General features: G+C 42.8%; 1 protein-coding gene across 2 annotated transcripts in view; it reads right to left on the bottom strand.

Annotated features, from left to right (window-relative positions):
• LOC117347204 (collagen alpha-1(I) chain) overlaps positions 1-18,763 on the bottom strand; it is a 40,607-nt gene extending 21,844 nt beyond the window's left edge. Inside the window, exons 1-22 of one of the 2 annotated variants that reach the window (XM_033917797.1) lie at positions 18,553-18,763; positions 16,566-16,757; positions 14,822-14,853; positions 14,676-14,711; positions 14,473-14,556; positions 14,290-14,355; positions 13,490-13,534; positions 13,064-13,117; positions 12,318-12,371; positions 9,558-9,611; positions 8,466-8,519; positions 8,278-8,331; positions 8,111-8,155; positions 7,053-7,106; positions 6,435-6,479; positions 5,456-5,509; positions 3,273-3,371; positions 3,130-3,174; positions 2,937-3,035; positions 2,074-2,127; positions 1,856-1,963; positions 1,551-1,604 (exon numbers count right to left, since the gene is read on the bottom strand). In XM_033917797.1, the coding sequence (XP_033773688.1) occupies positions 1,551-1,604; positions 1,856-1,963; positions 2,074-2,127; positions 2,937-3,035; positions 3,130-3,174; positions 3,273-3,371; positions 5,456-5,509; positions 6,435-6,479; positions 7,053-7,106; positions 8,111-8,155; positions 8,278-8,331; positions 8,466-8,519; positions 9,558-9,611; positions 12,318-12,371; positions 13,064-13,117; positions 13,490-13,534; positions 14,290-14,355; positions 14,473-14,556; positions 14,676-14,711; positions 14,822-14,853; positions 16,566-16,757; positions 18,553-18,643 (1,473 nt within the window). In that variant the 5' untranslated portion in view covers positions 18,644-18,763. The remainder of the gene's footprint in view (positions 1-1,550; positions 1,605-1,855; positions 1,964-2,073; positions 2,128-2,936; positions 3,036-3,129; positions 3,175-3,272; positions 3,372-5,455; positions 5,510-6,434; positions 6,480-7,052; positions 7,107-8,110; positions 8,156-8,277; positions 8,332-8,465; positions 8,520-9,557; positions 9,612-12,317; positions 12,372-13,063; positions 13,118-13,489; positions 13,535-14,289; positions 14,356-14,472; positions 14,557-14,675; positions 14,712-14,821; positions 14,854-16,565; positions 16,758-18,552) is intronic. The other variant, XM_033917799.1, reaches the window with a different exon arrangement.
• Positions 18,764-22,081: the final 3,318 nt, after the last annotated feature.

Below are 22,081 nucleotides of genomic sequence, written 5' to 3'. Positions count from 1 at the left end.
CCTATAATAAGGAACTAAGTTCCACAGCAAATGCACAAGCTGGAAAGACACCCTTCATTTCCTCAAGAGCAGAGGCAAGTGGAGGGGTGAAACGATAAAAGTAACAGAGAAAAGAGGCGTGGCCAATCAATATGGCAGGTCATGAAATGGCCAGTTGGGAACCAGCAAGCTGCAGCCCCCCCCACCCCCTTCGAAAATGACCGGGTGAATGCCAACAAGTTGGAGGTGGCTGGACATTGTTCAGCCCAAGGCCACGGGGAGCTAGGAGGCTGGCGCTCAGGTTACATCTTTTCTGTCTAGGTTATTACAACATTTGACATTAAGAAGTGATGGTGGGTGATGAATTCTACAGTTCATCCATTCAGGGTGAAAAAAACCAGTGAAAGCAAACAAAAAGTGACTTAATTAAGAAAGATCTCCTACAAGTGGTCAAGCCTATATATAGGTATTTGGGATATATCCAAGCAATGAGGATGTTATGTTATGCTATGTTAATCAGGTTTTCTGTTCTGCCTTTACCTATTCAATTCAAGGTCGGATTACATTACAAGAGGTTGGGTAAGTTATCCAGGAAGTTACAATGGATGGTTTGACATGGACATTCAATAAGGTTGCTAGTACAGGTAGATCAGTAGTTAATAATACAGTCATAGTTACAAGTTTAAATAGGTCATCTTTGGCTTATCATTATGTCCTAAGAGTTGCACTGGACAAATGGGCTTTTACAAGTACCATTTCAGTTATTTCTGGGCTGGCTCCCTGTCTTGGTACAGAAATGCTTTTAAAAGTTTTCTGAACCTGAGATAGTGGTCACAGGATAGAATGTGTGAGTGGTAGTTGGTTCCAGCAATCTGCTAATTGATATTGGATGGATGAGGTGATTTGCCTGGTAGACTTTATATTGTTGCATGCTGGGAATTTTAAATGGAAAAGTTTTCTGGTAGAATATCTGTTGGAGGCACCCTGGAGTAGGATAGCCAACTCTGTTAGGTAGTCAGGGGCATTTCCTGTCAGGATCTTAAAGACAGCGATGCCTAATTTAAATTTGATCCTTGCGGTTATGGGCAGCCCATGTAGTTTCATATAGTAGGACTCAGCAGTATGGATGACACAACAAGTCTTTATCTGCTGGTTAGATACATAAATTAACACTGTCACACCAGTCTTTATTATGGCCTGGTGTGTTTTTATGTCATGTGATGGTATGCTTATAACCCTGCTCATACTTGAACACCAACACTTGTATTGGGGCACTGCGTTATATCACCATATCTAAGGCAAGGTCACCAGAGATACAGAGACTCTCTTGAATTTGAAGAAGCCAAAAGCAAGACTTGGCTTTCTTATAAGACTCTCTAACAAGACACGTTTTGTAAGAGAAAACTAGCTTCAGAAGCACTTCCCATGTTACAGATAAAAAACTGCCTCTGCCATTTTGCTTTTCCCAAGAAGGTCTCAGAGATCCTGAGTTCTCAAGAGCTTGCAAAAGCAGGATCACTGTGACCATTCAATTAATTTTCTCATCTAATATAGAAGACCTAAAGACATACCTTAGGGCCAGCAGCACCATCAGATCCAGGGAAACCACGGCCGCCAGGACCACCCTGTGATTGAAAATCACAGAAAAAAAGAATTAAAGATGAGTATCAGCAGTGGTGCGATATCCAAGACAGTCACAAATCTTATTGACTTCAATCTTCTGGCTGTGAATTTTGTCTTTGCCAGCAAGTTCTCCCTATTGCGGTATTGCGGTATATAAACTGTTATTATTATTATTACACGTTCTGCAGCACACTATGGGTTCTCCAGCGATTTCTGGAACCCTGGCAACTGGAAGAACCAAAGGGCTACTTACACGCTCGCCAGCAGGTCCGGGTGGGCCAGCAGGGCCAGCCTCACCCCGGGAACCTCTTTTGCCTTCTTCACCATGGGGACCTGGAGGACCTTGAACACCAGCAGGGCCCTGAGTGGGGTAGGGAGAAAGAGATAAGAAGCACAGTATTAGTAGCCAATCACAGGCAAAAACTATGGTACAGCTTTCATAAACTGGTATCATTGCACTGTGGCACTTACAGGTTCACCTTTAGCTCCAGGCTCACCCTTGTGACCTTGGGATCCAGGTTCACCCTAAATGTAAGAAGACAAAAGAAAAGTTGTTTAAAATGTAACATCGCCAGTTGTTCCAATGTCTTTCACTCATATACTAATCATAGCCAACACATTTCAATAATGGAAGACAAATCATCCAAGCTCTTCCTCCTGCTTTGGGTCATTAGCAAAAATACTTGCCACATCAGCCCTCACTTTATTAAACAAATGTACTTGTGAAACAGATTAAACAGAACAGCTTTCCACTTTATTAAACACACGTATTTGTGAAAACATTATTGCTGGCGAGGTAAATGCTCCGATGCTCGTAGAATTCCTATGAACGTCAGAGCATTTACCTCACTGGCCCGCGGTACAAACCTCTACCGTGGCTTTGTAAATGGAGCTCTGTAATTGGAGAATGTTAAGTTCATAACATGTTCTGTTCTCGGAATCACCCACGGGCGCTGAATATCCCCAATACCGAGCAAGAGTCCAGGGAGGGACACTTGTTTACACATCCAGTCATTTTGAAATGTTGGTGCCTATGGCGGGAATGCAGGCATATGTAGGTAAGGGTAGGGGACCTGCCTTTCATATCCCCGGTTTTATGGGTATTCAGATTTATGTCCGTACCCTTCCACGATCAGGGGAATTGGCAAACACAAGGCAGAGCATGTGTATTTATGGCCTAAAGTGAAATAAACCATATAATATCACTCCTACAGGTCCACTGAATTCAGAGTACAACTGTGTGAAGTCCAACTTATATCACTAGTCTATCAGAATTGTTGAGAAACAGCCGAGCAGCCATGACCAGAAAAGATCAATTTTTTAACGCCACTTACATTGTTACCCTTGGCACCGGGAGCACCAGAAGGGCCTTGGGGTCCAGGAGTACCTCGAGCGCCAGGGAAACCAGGAGCGCCAGCAATGCCAGGAGCACCCTATAGCAGGAAAAAGGGAGACTGTAAGGAACAGGGAACAACTGCCTACTGCCGAGGAAGTAGACTCAACCACAGGTCTATGAGAGATACTTACAACACCACCTTTACCACCAGGTTGACCATCAGTTCCAGGGTTACCCTAGAGTAAAGGAGAAGAGCAACATTGGTCAACTACAGTTGTTTTGGTTCCATCTGTCAACGGCAGAAAGTCAGGTAGGAAACGCAGATTGAACTTACACCGGGACCAGAAGCACCAGCAGGACCAGGGGCACCAGGCTCACCGCGAATACCCTGAGGACCTTCAGAACCACGAGATCCTTGGGGACCAGCATCACCCTATGCAAGAAGAGGAAGAATAAAGGCAAACATGAGTGTGGCATCTTCAGAGAAGGCTACTTGTCTTTGGTTTGATGGGCTGGATCTCTGCAAAAGCCTCTTTGAGGAGGCAGGCTTTCTGAATCTGTGAGCCAACCATTGCTGCTTTGCAATCCAATAAAATAGGGTAACGGACAGCAGATGTTTACTACGAATGAGACAAGGGGTTCACATAAATAACTAGATTCTCGGAAACAACATTCTATGAGGGCTGGAAGAAAGATCCCGTATTGTGCAATGGAATTAGTTGCCAGTGATTTTTTTAAAAAAATTTATATTCTGCATATCCTACAATTCAGTGTGGATTACAAATTATTCAGGTACTCAAACATTTTCCCCTATCTGTCCTGGCGGGCTCACATGCTATCTAATGTATCTGGGGGATTAAGTGACTTGTTCAATCAAAATATATGCAAGAGAGGAGGTTCAGTTCTAATGCCAAAAAATATACCAACTGGTCTCGTTGGTAAAAAGCTTTTTCTCCTTGTAACATAAAAGATTTTGGTGCACAATTACCATAAAAATTTTTGTGTTTTAACAACTTGAAAAAAATAGAGTTGGTATATTTTTGGGGATTAAGTGACTTGCCCAGGGTCACAAGGAGAAGTGTGGGATTTGAACCCACAATCCCAGGGTGCTGGGGCTGTAGCTCTAACCTCTGCGCCACGCACTCCCCAGAGGAGATGGAGAAAGCAGCCAGCATCCTTTCAATGAAGCCTGACTGTGGCCATTGGCTAATAATAAAATGAGTTTGGTCTTGCAACAGTATCTCACCCACCAGAAATTAAATCTCTTAAAGCAGGGCTGCCCAAGAGATCTCCTGGCAGGCCAGGTTTTCAGGATATCCACAATGAATATGCATGAGAGAGATTTGCCTGCACTGCCTTCTTGGTATGCACATCTCTCTCTCATCCATATTCATTGTGGATATCCTGAAAACCTGGCCTGCCAGTAGATCTCGAGGACGGACTTGGGCAGCCCTGTGTTAAATGATCAGTGATTGTGTTCTCTTTTTGTCAGGCTAATGTGTGCTTTCACATTACTGAGGGCCAGGAGTAGCAACATCCGGGATCCTTAACTGGCTATCGTAACTATCTATTTCACTTTAACCCTTTTCACCACAGAAAGGCCAAAAGGATCATTTCATTTTCACTAGTAAGGCTTTGCTCAGGAGACATCTAAGGCAGGATAGTGCTACTGGGATGGAAGTTCACTGGTAACGCCTTGTATGAATGAGTTAAACTGACAGCACCCTGAAGGCAGAAGATTCACTGATCAATCCTCTAGGTAGGTAGATGTACCTAGGTGGTACCCTGCAAAAATGAGGTCCACTCGAAAGCAAAAAGAGAGAAAACAGCCCTATAAAGATGGCAAACAGCCAAAACGAACAGGGCAATTGAGATGACTTTTCAGATCAATTCTTCAAAGCAAGACGTGTAGACACGCCACGCTAATTTATTACATATGATGTAACCCTGTTTCTGGCGCAATTCAGAGTGAAGACGCCAGGGAGGTGACTCTAGCAGCGCCTTATTACAAACGAGCCTTTTTTAAAGGCTGCACTGATGCTATAATTGTTTACCCCTGATGAACCTGTGTTGCCGAAACTTGGATCCTTGTTGGGTCGTATCCTACGTAATAACCACTCAAACAAGGACTAGCGTGGAGTGTCTACACATCCTCCTTTGAAGATTCGATCTGAAGACGTACCTCGGTTGCCCTGTTCTTTTTGGTTGTGTACAGAATTAAAACTTCAGAGGAGGACTGAGATAAACAAATAGCTGGCAGAGAGGACACAGTGCTATAATATGAGGGGGGGGGGGGTGTTCTAGCCGAGTTCTGGGGGCAGGGGAGGATCTCAGTGCTGGAAAAGAGGGTGCTGCAGGCAGGACTGAGGTGCATTAGCAGAGCAGTATCTCAGTTTTAGGTTAACAGGGCCAGGAGTATGAAGTTAAGGGGTCTCCCTACTGGAATGGCAGCTACTATGAAGAGAATTTCTGTGTTTCTTGAATCACATGTAATTAAAACTTCTGAAATGCACTCACCTTAGGACCGACAGCACCGGGGAAGCCAGGGGGTCCAGATGGGCCGGTGGGTCCCTAAAGGAGAAAAAGAAATTGGGGGGAAAAAAAAAATATATCACAGAAATATTAGAATAGTCATTTCAAAAGGATCAGTGTGAAAAGTGACAGAATGAAAGCAAATCTTTAGTTTTCGAAGCAGCTCCCAAGAGCCTTAGGGGCTAACATCAAAAAAGTGGTTTATCGATTATATGTAAATAAAGTTACTTAAAGACAAGGTTAGAGAAGGAGGGATATGACATTCCCCTTATCCTGACCCCCCCCCCTTTGGGGGAGGAGGCAGGCCTATGATGTTGACATCAAAGGTGTTCAGCTATGAGGGCATATATTCATGACCTTCACTAAAGATAACTAATATTTGCCATAGCTTTTCCCCTAAACTAACTGGGATACCTCATCTTCACCCAAGTGTCCTAATTCCTGGCTCCTGTCTGCTTTTGCTCCATACGATGTTCCTTGGAGAACAGTAGTGGTTCATTCTTACTTATGGCTGTTTATAGGGTTACAATATGGCTCCAGAAAAAGGAGGATGGATTGAGACATCCTCCTTTTACTTCCATTGCTATCAACAGAAATAAAACCAACATGTCTATCCGTCCTCCTTACTTCCATTGCTTTCAATGGAAGTAAAATTCAGGTATCTCAATCCATCCTCTTTTTTTTTCTGGCGCCATATAGTAACCCTAACTGTTTATATCCTTCATGACTTCTCTTGAATCTGTCTTCTCTCTGTCCCACCCTTCCCCCCCTCCTGACAAAGCAGCACCACCAGGCGGCCGTGTCTTAAAAATTCTACGTGCAAGCCTCTCCTGGAATAGGCTGGAAACTCCCATCTGTGTTTGCTGCTCACATGGGGAAGCACCGACTTCAAAGAATCAAGCTAGAACGCGGAGGGCATTGGAGGTCAACGGAGTGTAGAAAGACATCGCAGAAAGATACTTACTGCGGGTCCAGCAGCACCGGGAGCACCATCATTACCACGACCACCCTAGGGAGAAGAGGAGACGTTGAAGTTAGTCTCAGAAACATCTGTTCATATCCCATGCTTTTAGGGTTACCGTATGGCTCCGGAAAAAGGAGGACAGATTCGGATATCCGGGTTTAACTTCCATTGAATGCAATGGAAGTAAAACCCGGATGTCTCAATCCGTCCTTCTTTTTCCGGAGCCATACGGTAACCCTACATGTTATGATATGCATTGTGTTGACGTTGTAAGTAACATACTATTCTTTAAGATTTATTTATTTAGCAATTTATATACTGCATAAAACTATGCGGTTTACACACTGGCTATATATATATTATCTTGATCGCCTTTTAGTCGCCCTTTACTGTTATTGAATATTTTTACTGCTGTAATTGTCTATTGCCTATGTTTCGCTTATTCTTGCTGTATACTGCCCTGGGTGAATTTCTTCAAAAAACGGTAAATAAATCTTCATATATAAATACATTTACCACATGCAGAAATGATTAGAAAAAACCCCTGGCGTTGTGCTGGATGAGTTCAGGCCATGGCTGGCGCTGACCCGGAAGGAAAGTGGTAATGTCAATACTCACAGCAGGGCCAGAAGGACCGGGACGACCTCTCTCGCCAGAAAGACCACGAGGACCCTATAGAGAAGACAGGAGACATGCTTAATGATTGCAGGATGGTAGAAAAAGCCAGGCCTCTTCAGTTGCCCTGCCCCAGCCCTCACCCACACAAATATTCACTCCTAACTTTTCCGTTGGCTCTGAGACCAAACTTCTCCAGACTATGTTGTAGCTCTGGCTGAGTCTAACACTAAGGGGCTCATTTTCAAATATACAAAGTACTCTGAGTGCTTTGGAAATATGCCTCCTTACATCCTTTGTGGAATGCCCTCCCTTTGTCCCTGAGACAGGAAACTAACATAGTAAATAACGGCAGATAAAAAACCCGAGTGGTCCATCCAGTCTGCCCAACCATCCATGCTCCATAAATCAATCATTTAATTTAAATGGTCCTTTTTCGTAGATATTTCTGGGCCAGAAACCCAGAGCCCTGCCTGGTAGGGTGCTTAGGTTCCATCTACTGGAATCGCCGTCAAAGCTCACTTCAACTAACTTCAACAATTTCAGGTCTAGCCTTAAAACCTTTCTCTTTAAAGATGCCTTCGAGATCTATTCCCTAGGGTTAATTGTTCATGAGACTCAAGACAATGGCCAGACATCAGATAATCCCTGTTTCCCTCTCGTTTTTCCCATTTCTCTTTCTTTTCATGCAATGCATCCCACCCATTCCCCTTTTCTAGCATATTTTGTCTGTATTGACCGTATAACCTGTCTTTTCTTTGTTTATATATATTATATTTTTTTTAAATTTTAAATTTTGTACAAAGGTATACCGTTTTGGTAATTAAAGCGGTATATCAAGACTAAATAAACTTGAAACTTTTTTCACACTCTCTCTCTCTATATCTACACATACATACAAAAAACAGTCAAACACACGTACACTTCTTATAAGCTATGTTTTCTCATTGTCTTAATGCTGTTGTCATTTTGTCTTCCCTTGCTGCTTTACTCTTGCTCCCCAGAACCATTTGACTTCCTCTCCTTTCCCAGAAGCCCCTCAAAAAAGCTAGATTATTTACCACTTGTCCAGGAGCGCCATTTTCACCAGAGCTACCAGCTTCACCCTAAATACAAAGAATAAAAAAGCAACGAGAGTCAATATATTTTGCCATGGCTCAGAGGAGACGTGTTGGTTGTGATCCAAATGAGTAATGCCCCACCTTCAACAAAAAATGAACTACTGTACCTTAGGACCGGCTGGACCACTGTCACCCTTAGCACCATCAAGACCATTGAAACCCTATAAAGGAGAGACAAGAAAGAGATTAGCATCCATCTTTTGGTTGAGAAGACAAGATGTCTGCCATTCTACCTAAAGGATAAATATTACTGTTATCAGTTCAAACTTGAATTAAAAGTGTTATGCAAACGTACTCTGTGACCCTTCAGGCCGGGGAGACCAGCAGTTCCAGGTTGACCTCGAGCGCCCTAAAAAGAAGGGAAGGAAAGGAGAGAAATTTTAAGACCCATTAAAGTACGTTGGCAATTGAAAATGAAAGGAACTGTTTACAACTGGAAAAGAAATAAGGAATCGGTTGCCCATATGATGAAACAGGGAGCTTACTGATGACGGAAAAGAACAAAAGGCCTAATTTATTTATTTTGGATTTTTCTCAGACCTTTTGTAGTTGCAGCTCAAGTTGAGTTATATTCAGGTGCATAATGTATTTCCCTGGAGGACTTACAGTCTAATCTTGTACTGGACACAAAGGAGGGTTAAGTGACTTGCCCAAGAAAAGAAGGGGCACTGTAGCATCTCAGAATGTCGAGTCCAATGCTCCAACCATTAGGCTAATCCTTCTCTCTTAAGGGCAAATAGAAACTGTTCTCATCAGGGGAACATAGCAATGCAATCAGTTACTGGCATGGAGGAAGTTAACTGGAAGTTAATAGGTGGATCTGGATTTTTGTGGGACTGTTTAGTTTTACAAATTTGAGTTGAAGGTGAGTTAGAAACGCAATTACGTTGGTGGGTTCCTTCCTCAGAGGCCTTACAGTATAAGTGCCACGTGGCTCATAGGTATAAAATTGAAGACAGCACTAATATCTGTTAGCATGCCCTAAACGTCAGTAAAAGGGCCCCTATGTTTGAACTTGAGATCATGGAGAGAAAAGTCATATGGAGCAGCAGTGAGATTTTAGCCATAGATCCCTGCTTCTCAGCTTGCTGCTCCAAAGTTTGCTCTGGATAACTCTAACTTGTTCTTAGAGAAACAGAAAGGACTAGGCTACAATACAGTCAACTGTCATATTGACCCTGGGCTCCTAGGTCTGAGAGCCTTAAATACAAGTGTCTGAAAATCAACAGTCTCATTTCAACTACAGTCCAAGGCTGAATTCAAGGCCAAGGTGGCTAATTTCCATCTAGGCCTCCCTTACCTTCCCCACCAACACACCCCATTGACTTTCACCTAGCGTCAGCCCTGGTAGTTGGACCGTTCAAAGGGGCAATAAGGGGCAACTCACCTGAGGACCAGAGGCACCACGCTCGCCAGGACGTCCGGGTTTTCCAGCTTCACCCTTTTGAACAGAGAGAAGAGACATAGCTTTAGCCTTAGCTTTTGAGAAGCAGAAGCCAAACCCTACTGCTTAAACTAAAAACATGTTTAAAATGGCTAATTCTATGTGGGCTACTGTCAATCAGTGCTTTCTATGTTCACCATGGAGTCAACGTCTAGCCTGTATCTGTAGAGTTTATGAAAATAATGGGCTGAGGTAGGCATTGTGTTTTAGAACACTGGCCAATGTTTCGACTCGCCGTATACTCAACACTGCGATCTACATACAGAGCAGCAGTGAATATACATATACAGCACTCACCTGCACCAGCTATAGTCACTATCCATACAGCAAATCATATCATATGGGTCGTGTATCCCACTATTGTCCGCTAGTATTTGTTGCGATTCACAATAAGAACTTGCATGTGATAATTCACAGTAAGATTGATGAATGGTTACTTTTAGGACAGGAGCGAGTTGATGCTGGTTATATTGCAGGGATCTCAAAGTCCCTCCTTGAGGGCCGCAATCCAGTCGGGTTTTCAGGATTTCCCCAAGGAATATGCATTGAAAGCAGTGCATGCACATAGATCTCATGCATATTCATTGGGGAAATCCTGAAAAACCGACTGGATTGCAGCCCTCAAGGAGGGACTTTGAGACCCCTGTTATATTGCATGACCCCATTAGGGCAAAGGAGTAGAAGTTAGGACTGGCATCTTTTCTGCCCTGCATAGCTTTAGAGATAGAGACTGAACATCACCACTATCCGTAGAGCTGGGTGAAGAAGCCTCATTCTAGACCAGGGGTAGGCAATTCCGGTCCTCGAGAGCCGGAGCCAGGTCAGGTTTTCAGCATCTCCACCATGAATATGTATGAGATGGATTGGCATGCACTGCCTCCTTGAGATGCAAATCTATCTCATGCATATTTATTATGGATATTCTGAAAACCTGACCTGGCTCCGGCTCTCGAGGACCGGAATTGCCTACCCCTGCTCTAAGCAGACAGTGCCACAGTGGGCAGAGGACCTGCTAAAATTCATGGATAAGGCGCTTATGTGTTCAGATGTCAGCAGTAAGGAGCAGTTCTATAAATTAGGGCAGTGTTCAATGCAAGGCCCGGGCACCAATGGCAACCCCAAGAGACTGCTGGGGTGGCTCCCATTGTCTTTTCTGGGGGGGGGGGGGGGTTTCTTGCTTACTTTGCCTCTCTATCCAGGCGCAGGGCAGAAAGAGGAAAGTGGATGAGGGGAATGGCTGCATGCTTAAAGCACAGACATTTCTCAGCAGACAAAAGAGAATGCATTTGGGAAACGCTCACAACCTTGAGGATGCATCCAATGAAGTCTGAATGCGGACTGGTGGGGACGAACATCATTGACACCCACTGGTCAGCAGTGTCATGGATATTTGTAGGCTCTCCTTCAGCTCATTAGAATCTAAAATGGCTCTAGCTTAAAAATTAATGAAGACCACTGAACTAGGGGCTCACACTTCTGTATGCATTAACCCCCAAATTCTGTATATGGTGCCTTAAGTTGTGCTCGCAAATCGTTGTATCGATGTACACAGTCGATTTGCAAGCACGACTTAATTGCTCAATAAGATTAATCAGTGATGATAATTAGCAATTAAAACCTCAAAACTGATACGAATTAGAAGCTGAGTGACGAACTTGGTAGGCGCATTTCATAAAGTGGTACGTGAATGGCATTGCCAGGGGAGGTCCTCTTATGTAAATTATAATAGGAACAAACTTTAATTCTCTTAACAGGGTCACAGAGGACGGCAATGGCATGGTGAACCGGGAACAGACCTTGATACAGCGGCTAGGAGAAACATGATTCCTGTCGGCAGAGTAGTCCCTTGACCAACTTGGATTGACTAAAGATAAGCTGAATTTACTAAAAGTAGTTGAAATTCAAAGTGAAAATATGTGACGATATGATGTATAAATGCCGGGTGGCGATGAAATATTGAGCCGCTTAAGGTGACATCGCTGAGGTCCCGTTAAGGGAATGAAAGTTTGTTTTAATTATAATTTACAGAAGAGGACATTTTTTTATATAGACTTGATATTGCTTTCTGTAGAAGGTGTTCATAAGTGAATGGCTGGGGAAGGGGGAGCTTTGGCCTTCCTATAACTTAGCTGCACTTGTTAATGAATGCGCTCGATCTACGCAGAAGTTGGGCACAAATATTTAGGCTTGGTTTTCCTGTGCGCAGATCTATAAGGTATGTGCAACTTTTACAGAATGGCGCTAAGTGCTTTTTTTGGCACCATATAGAGAAAATGGACCTATGGGTGTACTTACATGTAAATGCATATACCCACTTAACTTACATAGCATGAATTTGCAATAGGGTGTACACAGAGGGCGGGGCATAGGCGGGGCATAGGAGGGGGCTCCAGGTTGCGTGTGTAACTTAGTTGGGTAGCTGTGGCACTTAGGTGCTTACATGTACACTGGCTTTATGGTTGGCAAGCCATCGCACTTAAATGGTAGGCATGTTGGCAGCTGGTTAAGCGAGTACCCTATAAAGGAATATAGGTGTCCATTTTTCTTCATACAATAGGCTTGTACAAAATGCCCAGTTATGGAACTGCCCTCTAAACATACAAGTGACTTTGAATATTGCAGAAAACATCTTCTACCTCAATTGCCCATATGTATATGTGTGTGCATTTAAAGAGATATTTCTAGTTTTCAGAGCTTACTTACATCATCTCCATTCTTGCCGGGTGGACCAGCGGGACCACGGGAACCCAAGGGACCCTAGAATAAAGAAAAGCATGTTTATATTAAGGAGAAGTGCTTTCAAACAAGCAGTGAGAATCTCCATGAAAACGGAAAAACCTTGAGGTTTGCTATCAGGTACTAATGAACCACTGGTCCCCTGAGAGTTTCTACCCTGGGGCTGGAAATCTACAGGGAACCAGCGAAAGATCAAAGAAACTGGGCCTCTTCTCCCTTAAACAGAGGAGATTGAGAGGGGACATGATCGAAACATTCAAGGTACTGAAGGGAATAGACTTAGTAGATAAGGACAGGTTGTTCACCCTCTTCAAGATAGGGAGAACGAGAGGGCACTCTCTAAAATTGAAAGGGGATAGATTCTGTATGAACGTAAGGAAGTTCTTCACCCAGAGAGTGGTGGAAAACTTGAACGCTCTTCCAGAGTCTGTCATAGGGGAAAACACCCTTCAGGGATTCAAGACAAAGATAGACAAGTTCCTGCTGAACAAGGACATACGCTGATAGGGCTTGTCTCGGTTATGGCGCTGGTCTTAGACCAGACGGCCACCGCGTGAGCGGACTGCTGGGCATGATGGACCACTGGTCTGACCCAGCAGCGGCAATTCTTATGTTCTTAACCATGTTTGGAAGAGTGGTGGATGCCACACACCACTGTGCCTGTGATTCAGCTAAGCAAAGAAGATGGAAAAAAAATCTTGGGGATTACTTACAGCAGCACCAGGCTCGCCAGGCTCACCAGGTGGACCTTGAAAGCCTTGAGGGCCCTAAAAAATTGAGGAGAGACAAAAAAAACCCCCCAAAGTTAATGATGCCTTGGGTATTCATCTTGTTGGGTACATTATACATTGGAAACACAGAAGATTGCTGTTCTAGCTTCTGCAGGGTATTTACCCATAGGTCTAAGCTCCACTGACTCACTCCCTTTAAAATGATCATTTACATACAAAAAAAAACATATATTTATATGATCGCATGACAAATATTATTTATAGCAAAATTGGGGTCTTCTATCAGGTGTTTCATCAAAGGTTTAAATAATATTTATTTATTTATTTATGGAATAATACATTTTTGAAAAATATTTGCAGACAGAATAATTTGCGGGTTACTTATGCAGAAGACAAAGAATCACTTACAGGTGAACCAGAAGGGCCAGGAGGACCACGGGGACCCATTGGACCCTGCAAAATAAGAAACCATAGCATAAATTAGTTGTACTAAGAGATTAATTTTTAAGTAGCAAATATCTTGCTTCCACCTAGGCTTACTGCACGCTATGCATCAGCATTCTGACTTCTTGTCCAGGCTTACTGTAGCTATCAGGCAGCAGCCATCTTGTTTACTGTTCAGGCCTATCAATCAGAAAGCAATCACCTCATTTCCTCTGAAAGCTCACAGCAGTCATCTTTGATATCCAAGGCCTATCTACCAGAGAGCAGAAATTTGTTTCTTCTGAAGGAATAACTACTGGGTAGCTGCCATCTTGTTTACTTAATTTCTCATGACCTTACCATTCAGTGCCAAGGTCCTGAGGGCTTAATTCTACTAATGGGTGAAAGCACAACCCTTGCCAAAAGCTCGATGATATTTTCCCTCAGCTATACTCTTGTGTATACGCCTTCACCAAGGTCTATGGTTTGCACAAAGCCTCTTCCATTGTCTTCAATGATCTCTTAAGCTCACAATGCATTGTACAGAGATTTCTAAAAACACCTTGTCATGGCCAAGAAAGGCTTAATTTATTCAGTTATTAAAATCTTTGATGTTCCTGCTGTTGGTGAAATGGGATTTACATGATGCCAAGCCAACTAAAGTTGATGGAACTTCTTCCCTCCAGTTCTTCCTAGCTGTGTATCTACTTCCTACCTCTCCATCTTATCAGGCTCCTTCCCACACCAGCTCCAACATTTGCTCTGAAGAGACTTGAAAGGCTTACCATAGGGCCAGGAATGGAGACGCCACCAGATTTTTCACCTTCATAGCCATATTGAGGAGCGAAGTTCTGTAGAGCAAAGAAAACATGTCGGTTACCATGGAGTCTTTCTTATCAACCAGAAAAGACAGAAGAAAAAGGGTACGCTTTCTGTTTATTTGAAGATTATTTTAAAACAAAACTCACTCCGCCAAGGCCGGGAGGGCCAGGGGGGCCAGGGGGACCAGGCATTCCAGGGTTGCCATCTCTCCCAGGTGGGCCAGGAAGTCCCTGAAAGACAGAAGGCAGCACATGTCTGTCAAACACCAGGACTCACGAGGAATATTGTAAATGGAGCTACACTTGAACCAGACATTGCTTGGTGGGAACAGATCTGAATAGATACCTACCCTTTCTCCCCTGGGGCCAGTCTCTCCCTTGGGACCCTATAGACAGATGTAAAATAATGAATTAAAAAGGCACTTTGTAAATAAAAATATTTTCTAAAGGAACATTAAAATAAAGACTGGACTTCAAAATGCATTAGCTCATGTACCTCTGCTCCAGTTGCTTCTGGATATTGCATATCTGTGGACAAAATATGTAAAAATGTAAGATTAGAGAAAAGAAAGGCCTAAACAGATCACACATGAGGCAAAAAGGTGTAAGGAGTCCTATATCAGACTTTTCTACTGACAAACTTGTCCTCTGCAAATAGGATTACAGGAAAACAAAACAAGGCTTTGAAAAATCTAGCATTTGTCTTCATCCCATAAACATTCTTTACTAAAACCATCGTATATTATGTCCCATCTGCCTCATGCAGGTGCGACAAAGACGGTACCACTGAACCATTTGAACAGTTTGAAAGACACAAGTCTGGCAGAAAAAAAATGTTTCAAGGGATCAAAACTAGAAATAAGAAAACCACATAATTGGGCCACATTAACTAAGGATTTTTCCATGTGGACATTCTTGGGCCAACTCAACGGGCCTTATGGTCATATCTGCCATCGCATCCTCTGTTTATAGGGACCTAAAGTAATTTTAAACAAAGTTCATAGAAGAAAAATTAAATAAATAAGAGGCCCTTTTTCTAAAGCTTGGAGTAGTGGTTCCCAACCCAGCCAGTCAGGTTGTCAGGATATCCATATATGAATATGCATGAAAGAAATTTGCATACAATGGAGGCTGTGTGTGCAAATCAAGTTTATGCAAATTCATTGTGGATATCCTGAAAACCTGACTGGCAAGGGGCCGAGTTCAGAAACACTGTGCTAGTAGACATTAGAACATGCTAAGTGCCAAGTGGCCCAGAGGCATCAAATAGGTGTGTGGCATTTAGTGTGGGCAAATTCTATGAGCGCTCCGTATGTTTTCGTACAAGGGCCCCTTAATGAAAACATCCAGATGCTTTTTAAGGATTGATTTAGGGCAGTGTTGCCCAACTCAGTCCTGGAGATTTCAGGATATCCACAGTGAATATGCATAAACTTGATTTGCACACACAGGTTCCTTCATTAGATGCAAATTTCTTTCATGCATATTCATTGTGGATATCCGGAAGACCTGACCGGCAAGGGGGCTAGTCCAGGACCGAGCTGAGAACCACTGCTTTAGGGGAAGCTTCTGGGATTCTGGAAGGGCTGGATCCTGGGTCAGTTTTGTCTTGTAGAAGGAAGCAGCCTTAAGAGTACACTGGCCATCGCTAGAGCAAGCTCTTCATCACTAGGAGTAAAAAAAGCTCCTGGTGCTGAGGTTTACCAGCTTTGCAAGTTGATATGAAACAGAGGATTTGTGGGGTTGGAATGTCCTGCACTAACTGTGGTTGGGTTACCATAATTTTAGCGTTTGCATTGGCATAATTTATTGTTTTATAAATTATTAATTGTAAACCACTATACGACGGCAGGACATCCACATTTCGAAACATCTTAAAAGGGAAAAAAAGGTGGAGTGGAGGAGGGGCCTAGTGGTTAGATCCCCTGGTTTAACACCCTGAGCTAGTGGGTTCAATCCTTGTGACTCCTTGTGACCCTGGGCAAGGGCAGGTATCATAATTAGAATGTGAGCCTGCTGGGACACATAGGGAGAAATACTTAAAAGTACCTGAATGCTTTGAATAAATGTTATTTGAATAAATGTTATTTGTAAACAAGGGTCTGTAGTGGGCATTAGTGGCCCCAGTACACCTGAAATACTAGTGCTGACATGGCCCTAGTTTCCAGCCTTCCTTCCTCTTCCATCCCTCAACCCCTTCCTTCCCCCCCTTCCCCCCCCAAGAAGACTGTTTACAGTACCAGAGCTTGGGCAAGTTTTGCAGCATTCTCCAGGAAGTTTTACAGAATTGGGGCATTTTACATCTTCGCACATCACATAGTCACAGACTATTTTGCCGTTGTCGCAAACGCAGACCCTACAGTCTTCGGTTTTCCATATATCCTTGTGTTGGCGGATCTCGCCGGCATAGTTGCATTCGTCTCCATATTCAACTAGACAAGAAGAAAAGGGGGTTGAGACACAGACGGGTAAGCTGTGACTTCCCCTGACACCTTGCCACACCTTGTGAAGTACTGATCCCCCTCGTTAGCGGCAGAAGCAAAACGAGGGTGATCTGCCGCAGGTATCTAAGGCTCAGCGCTGCTTTGCCCGCCTCCACGTTAAAAAGCAGCCAGAACTGTTCCCAGAATCAACCAAGATCTCTGACAGAAGAAAAGTTGCCCGCAAGCCCCACTACCAATCTCTACACTGACTTGGAATTTAGACATTAGTTAGCACAAACTCAGCTTGATGGAACATAAGCCAAGCTCAATAAATCCTACAGCTTTTACAGATGGAATTCCTATAGGTGAAGGGTAGAGGGAGGGATTTTGCTGCAGCGCTCTGGTTTGGAAGGTAACCTGAGATTTACAGATGTGAGCTGGAGCTCCTGTCTAAACTAGTGGGAGGGAGGGATTCTTGGAGAAAGCAAAGGGAACCTTAGAGAATGGATAGGGACCCAAGGTTGTCCAAGCTTAGGTGGGACGAGTCACGCTAAGGACAAGAATCAATATCATCTATCCTCTTTAAGCACATATTATAAACATATTAGTAATATTTACAATGCTCCTATAACTCAGAATACAGTAGGAAGAATGTTTAACTGTGCAATTAACACAACTCCAAGATATTTTAAAAGTCATTTTATAACGGTGGATTGAATTCTATTATCATAAACTTTAAAAACGACAAGTAAATGTTCTTTTCTATATTGATACCCAGTCTTCCAAAGCAAAGTGATGAAACAACGTGGCATAAGTGTTTAATTATGAATGGAGAAGTAGCCCCATGAATTTAGTCAAAGGGAACTTTTTCCGTTATTGCCTTATGGCATCCGTTTGAAGCCATCAGCAGTCCCAGTGGACTGTTAAAAATCCAAATCAAAATCGTAGTGAAAACAAAGAATTTTAGGATTTAAATTGCCAAAGTTTGGGACTTAAACTTGAGCCCAAGGACATTTAGAAGTCTACAAAAACCAATCAGCGCCATCCCCCTTTCCTCCTCTAGGTGGCGCTATTGTCTAACTGATCACCAATACTAGACCCAAACGATAATTTAGGTTTCCTGCATCCATAGTGTCAGTGGCAGAGTCTAGACTTGTACTTTAGACATTTCTAATTCTTTTCTGATGGCTTTAGCAGATGTCTCCTTGACTCCCCTGCTGCCTCCTTTTCCCTTGACTTTTATTATCTTTCCTTGGCTTTTAATATCTTTCTCCCCCCTTCCCCCCCCAGCCTCCAAATGTTTTTTGTAATGGTACATTCGTGTGTCATCCTGGCATTCATCACTGGCTCTCAGCCCCCCCCCCCCCTTCTTCATCCCCTCGCCCCTCCCGAATCCAGCAAAGAGTTTCCAGTCGATGCAACTTGGAAGCCCCAAGGGACAGCAACACACCCATTTTTTTCCTTTGCACTTGGCTGTCTTTTGTCATCTCTGTCTCCTTTTTAAAGCTTTGCTTTGCACTCACTGGCCATGGTTTTTGCAAACACAACTTGCTCAAGATCTTACAACCATCATCCAGGCGGTGACTTCCCCCTACCCTTAAGTCATTCTGCAAAGATTTCAACCCCTGCCACAAACTTGTATTAATGCCCAAAGAAAGCCCAAACTCTGGAGAAACTTTGCTAAGTTTGTCCTAGACCTCAATAACCTAAAATATGCATACATCAGAAACTTTCGGGGGGGGGGGGGTCCTTAAATCCCCAACAATGATCAATATGCATGTGAAGAGAAGCAGCTTGCTCTTACCTTCCTCCGCCTCCTCTTCCTCTTGACCTCTAACCAGTAGGACTGTGGCTGCTAGCAAGAGCAGAAACCGAGTATCCACAAAGCTGAACATGACTAGTTACTAGGCATGTAGACTCTTTGGGGGCCCGTTGGTTCTTTTAGAGTCCAGTCATGCACGGGATGGGTGTAATTGCAATCCAGACCCCAGCAGAAACTTCCTACTGACTCTGCTCTCTCTGGGCAGCTCTTATATACCATCCTGCGCCCCGGAGAGGTGGGGACCACCCCAGCCTGGCTTCTCCGAGTGGGAGAGAGCTGGGCCGTCCCCTCAGCCAATCAGGGGAGCCCAGCGGCAAAGTCCCTCCGCTAGTCGAGTTGGAGGCGAGATTCAGCCCTCCCCTCCCCAGCTCCTGTCAAGTCACGTGGCGAGAGGACCAGTCGATGACACCCTGCGCCGGGGACTTGAACCTCTGGGCTGGAAGCGCAGCTGGAGAGATTTCATTGACACACAAAAAAAATTTTTTTTTTTTTTTAAATCACACAAGAAAAGAGACTCTTTTAATGCTGAGGTGCAGCTGAGAGACCGAACCTGATCTATAGGCGCACGAGCGCAACAGGTTGGGATTCAGCATCGCCTGGTCTAAAAAAAAAAGTCCGTTTAGTTGCACGTCTAGGTTGAATGCGTCTAAGGGGCTTCAGAACGCCTAACTTTAGCCGTGCAAGGTGTCATATTTTTAGTTTGGACCGAAAGACCAGAGTTTTGGCGTCACCGCAAAACTTTGTATTCTGCAGAATATTTTATTAGTATTTTTTCTGCTGCCTATAGACAGGAAGTGCATGAAAAGTAGAACGTGTAACCCGCCCTATAGAATTGTTAAGTGACTAGATTGCAATTCGTGCCTTTTGGACGTGCATCCCTAAATGTTTTGCACTGAGAAAGTCTGATTTTTCTTCGAATAAATCCCCAATGTTGTATCATTTGATTTTTTTAAAAAAATAGAAATTCTACAGTTTGCACCCTATCTTACAAACTTTGTACTTGCACCTATAATTGAATTTTTTTTCAATATATAAACTGTAACAGCTATTCCATATAAAAATACACTGTCGTTCTTCCAGAAAGGAAAAGAAATAGAATGGAATCTTTGTGAAATAATTCCCATCATAATGCATATTAAACCGTTAAAGTTTGATTGAAAGTTGGAAGGGGGGGGGGGGAATAACTCTAAAAAAAAATCTATTTTAATTACTGCACTTTTCCCAAAATTTGGCAGCAGTCCCTCGTTCTCTATATAAAAAAAAAAGAGCCACGTTGGAAAAGGGGGAAAAAAAAGCACTGACAATAATACACATATACTGTGCAATTTAAGAAGACTATAATTACAACCAGTAATACATATTTACCAGACAATGGCAGACTGCTGGTTCTTTTGTAAAGGAAAAAAAATGTTACAGTACATTTTTAGATTATCCATACAATGCAGAATTTACTTTTTTTTTGCCATAAAGAATTCATTCGTGTCTCCAGGTATTGTGTAGTAGAAATATCGTTTCACATAATCACAACCTTTTACTGTATAACAAAGGCAGTATCCATATGTTAGATATCCTGGAGGTTAAACGTGAAGCAGAAATGCAAAATTGTAGTCCTTGTACATATTTTCCATTTCTTGGTAGTTTGGAGTGCCTTTAAGGTTTTGCTGCATTATTAGAACACTTTTAGCACACCGAAATTTATTTGTTCACACAAGCTGTAATTAAAACTCTGGAAATAGTTTCTGAAGAATGTTCTGAAATCAGTTAGCTTAGCAGGGTTTAAAAAAGATTTTGATAATTTCAAAAGAGAAGTCCAGAGGTCATTATTGAGACGGTTTGGGGGGGAAACCCACTGCTTATTCCTAGGAAAGCAGCATACAAGCTGGGTTGGCTACTGTGGGAAACAGAATACTGGAATTGATGGACCCTCGATCTGTCCCAATATGGCAATTTTTATCTTCAATCTCCTTTAAATCAAACAACCCCCTCCCCCAGCAACTGTATCCTAAGAACCTGCTCATCACGCAGGTACCACAAAGACTTTCTTCTCATTTTTTCTCTATCTTAGCAAAAGAGTCCCAACAATTGGTTTTGATTGATTTTTCTTTCAATGTCTTTATTTTTTCAATTGGGTTTTTTTTTTGTTTGTTTTTTTCCATGGGGAGGACTAGGACACGTTGGAGAGGAGGGCAGAAAGAAATCAGATTCTGACCTCTGCTTTGCTTGGGGGTGTAATTAAGCAGAAAAAGCAGCTCCGCCAAAGTACAGGTCTGCTCTTCAGGGGAAAAAAATAGAGATTTGGCCTCCGTTCAAAACTGTATCTACCAGCCCTAGACACGTTGCAGGAGGAAGCGGTCCAATGTGGCTTTCCCTTCTGACTTGAAAAAGCTGGGAGCTCTCCAAATTAAAGATGCCTCTTCAACTTTTTCTGTATGACAGCAAAGAAAAGAATGTAATTTTAGACATCCATGTGCATACATCGAAGCCTGCCACCTCACCATTTTCAGATTTGCACTGAGGCCATGTCAGGAATGCATTTTTTTGTTTGCTTTTTTTTAAATAACTGATTAAGAAGGCAAGGGGAAGACTGAAAAACTGGTAAAGCCATCAACTCCCTGTTTAACCCCCCCTCTAAAAAATACCCCCCCCCCAAAAAAAACAAAAAAAAACCCAAAGGACATAGACTGAACTCAATATGCAGATTTTAGGCATTTCAGAGATCACTGAGGGATCTGATTTAAAAAACCTCCATGAGAGCAATACTTCTGATTTGAAAACTAGAATTCTTCCCCCCCCCTTCTAAACCATCTTAAATTCAGAATTGACAGGACAATGCAAACACTCTGTTCCCTCCCCCCACCCTAATTTTATAAATGTATTACAAAACTAGAGGGAAATTCTTGTTTCAGACTATTTGGAAAAGCTGATGCTGCACATTTGTAGAGGGGAGAGGCAGGGTTTGTTTTTAAAGATTGGATCCATATTTTGAAATGTTACATATTTTTTGTCTTCTTTCTGAAGGATGGAGCTGAGACCTAACACGCTCGAGTCAGCTTATTGATCATTTTTTTTAAAAAGAAAACCAAACCACTTTGTAATTCATAGTTCCTACCTAAATTGGTTTGCGTCATACTATGAAAAATATGCTAGACTGAGATTTGATAGGAATCCTCTCTCCTTTTAGTTTTCGGAAGTAGCTTTTTCCTGGATTCCTATGGAACTGCAGCAGGTGCAGAACTTGGATTTGAATAAAAGATACATGATAAAGGCCACACGGCTAGAAATAATAATAATAATAACTTTATTCTTCTATACTGCCACAATCTTGCGACTTTTAGGTGGTTTACATTCAAGAGAGCTGGACATTCAGCGATTTACAATATGTAGAAGGAGTACAGAGTACAGAGACTTTAAGAAATCGAAATTACAAAATATACTGTTTGCTAAGAATTTCAGAGCGGACCTGTAAAGAAAGGTCGCGAATTTCAAAAACAGAGAAAATTACAATATACAG

This window comes from Geotrypetes seraphini, chromosome 13 (assembly GCF_902459505.1).
Source record: "Geotrypetes seraphini chromosome 13, aGeoSer1.1, whole genome shotgun sequence".
NCBI lineage: Eukaryota > Metazoa > Chordata > Amphibia > Gymnophiona > Dermophiidae > Geotrypetes > Geotrypetes seraphini.
The sequence above is the reverse complement of the archived record's forward strand: the minus strand, read 5'-3'. Positions and strand labels throughout refer to the sequence as shown.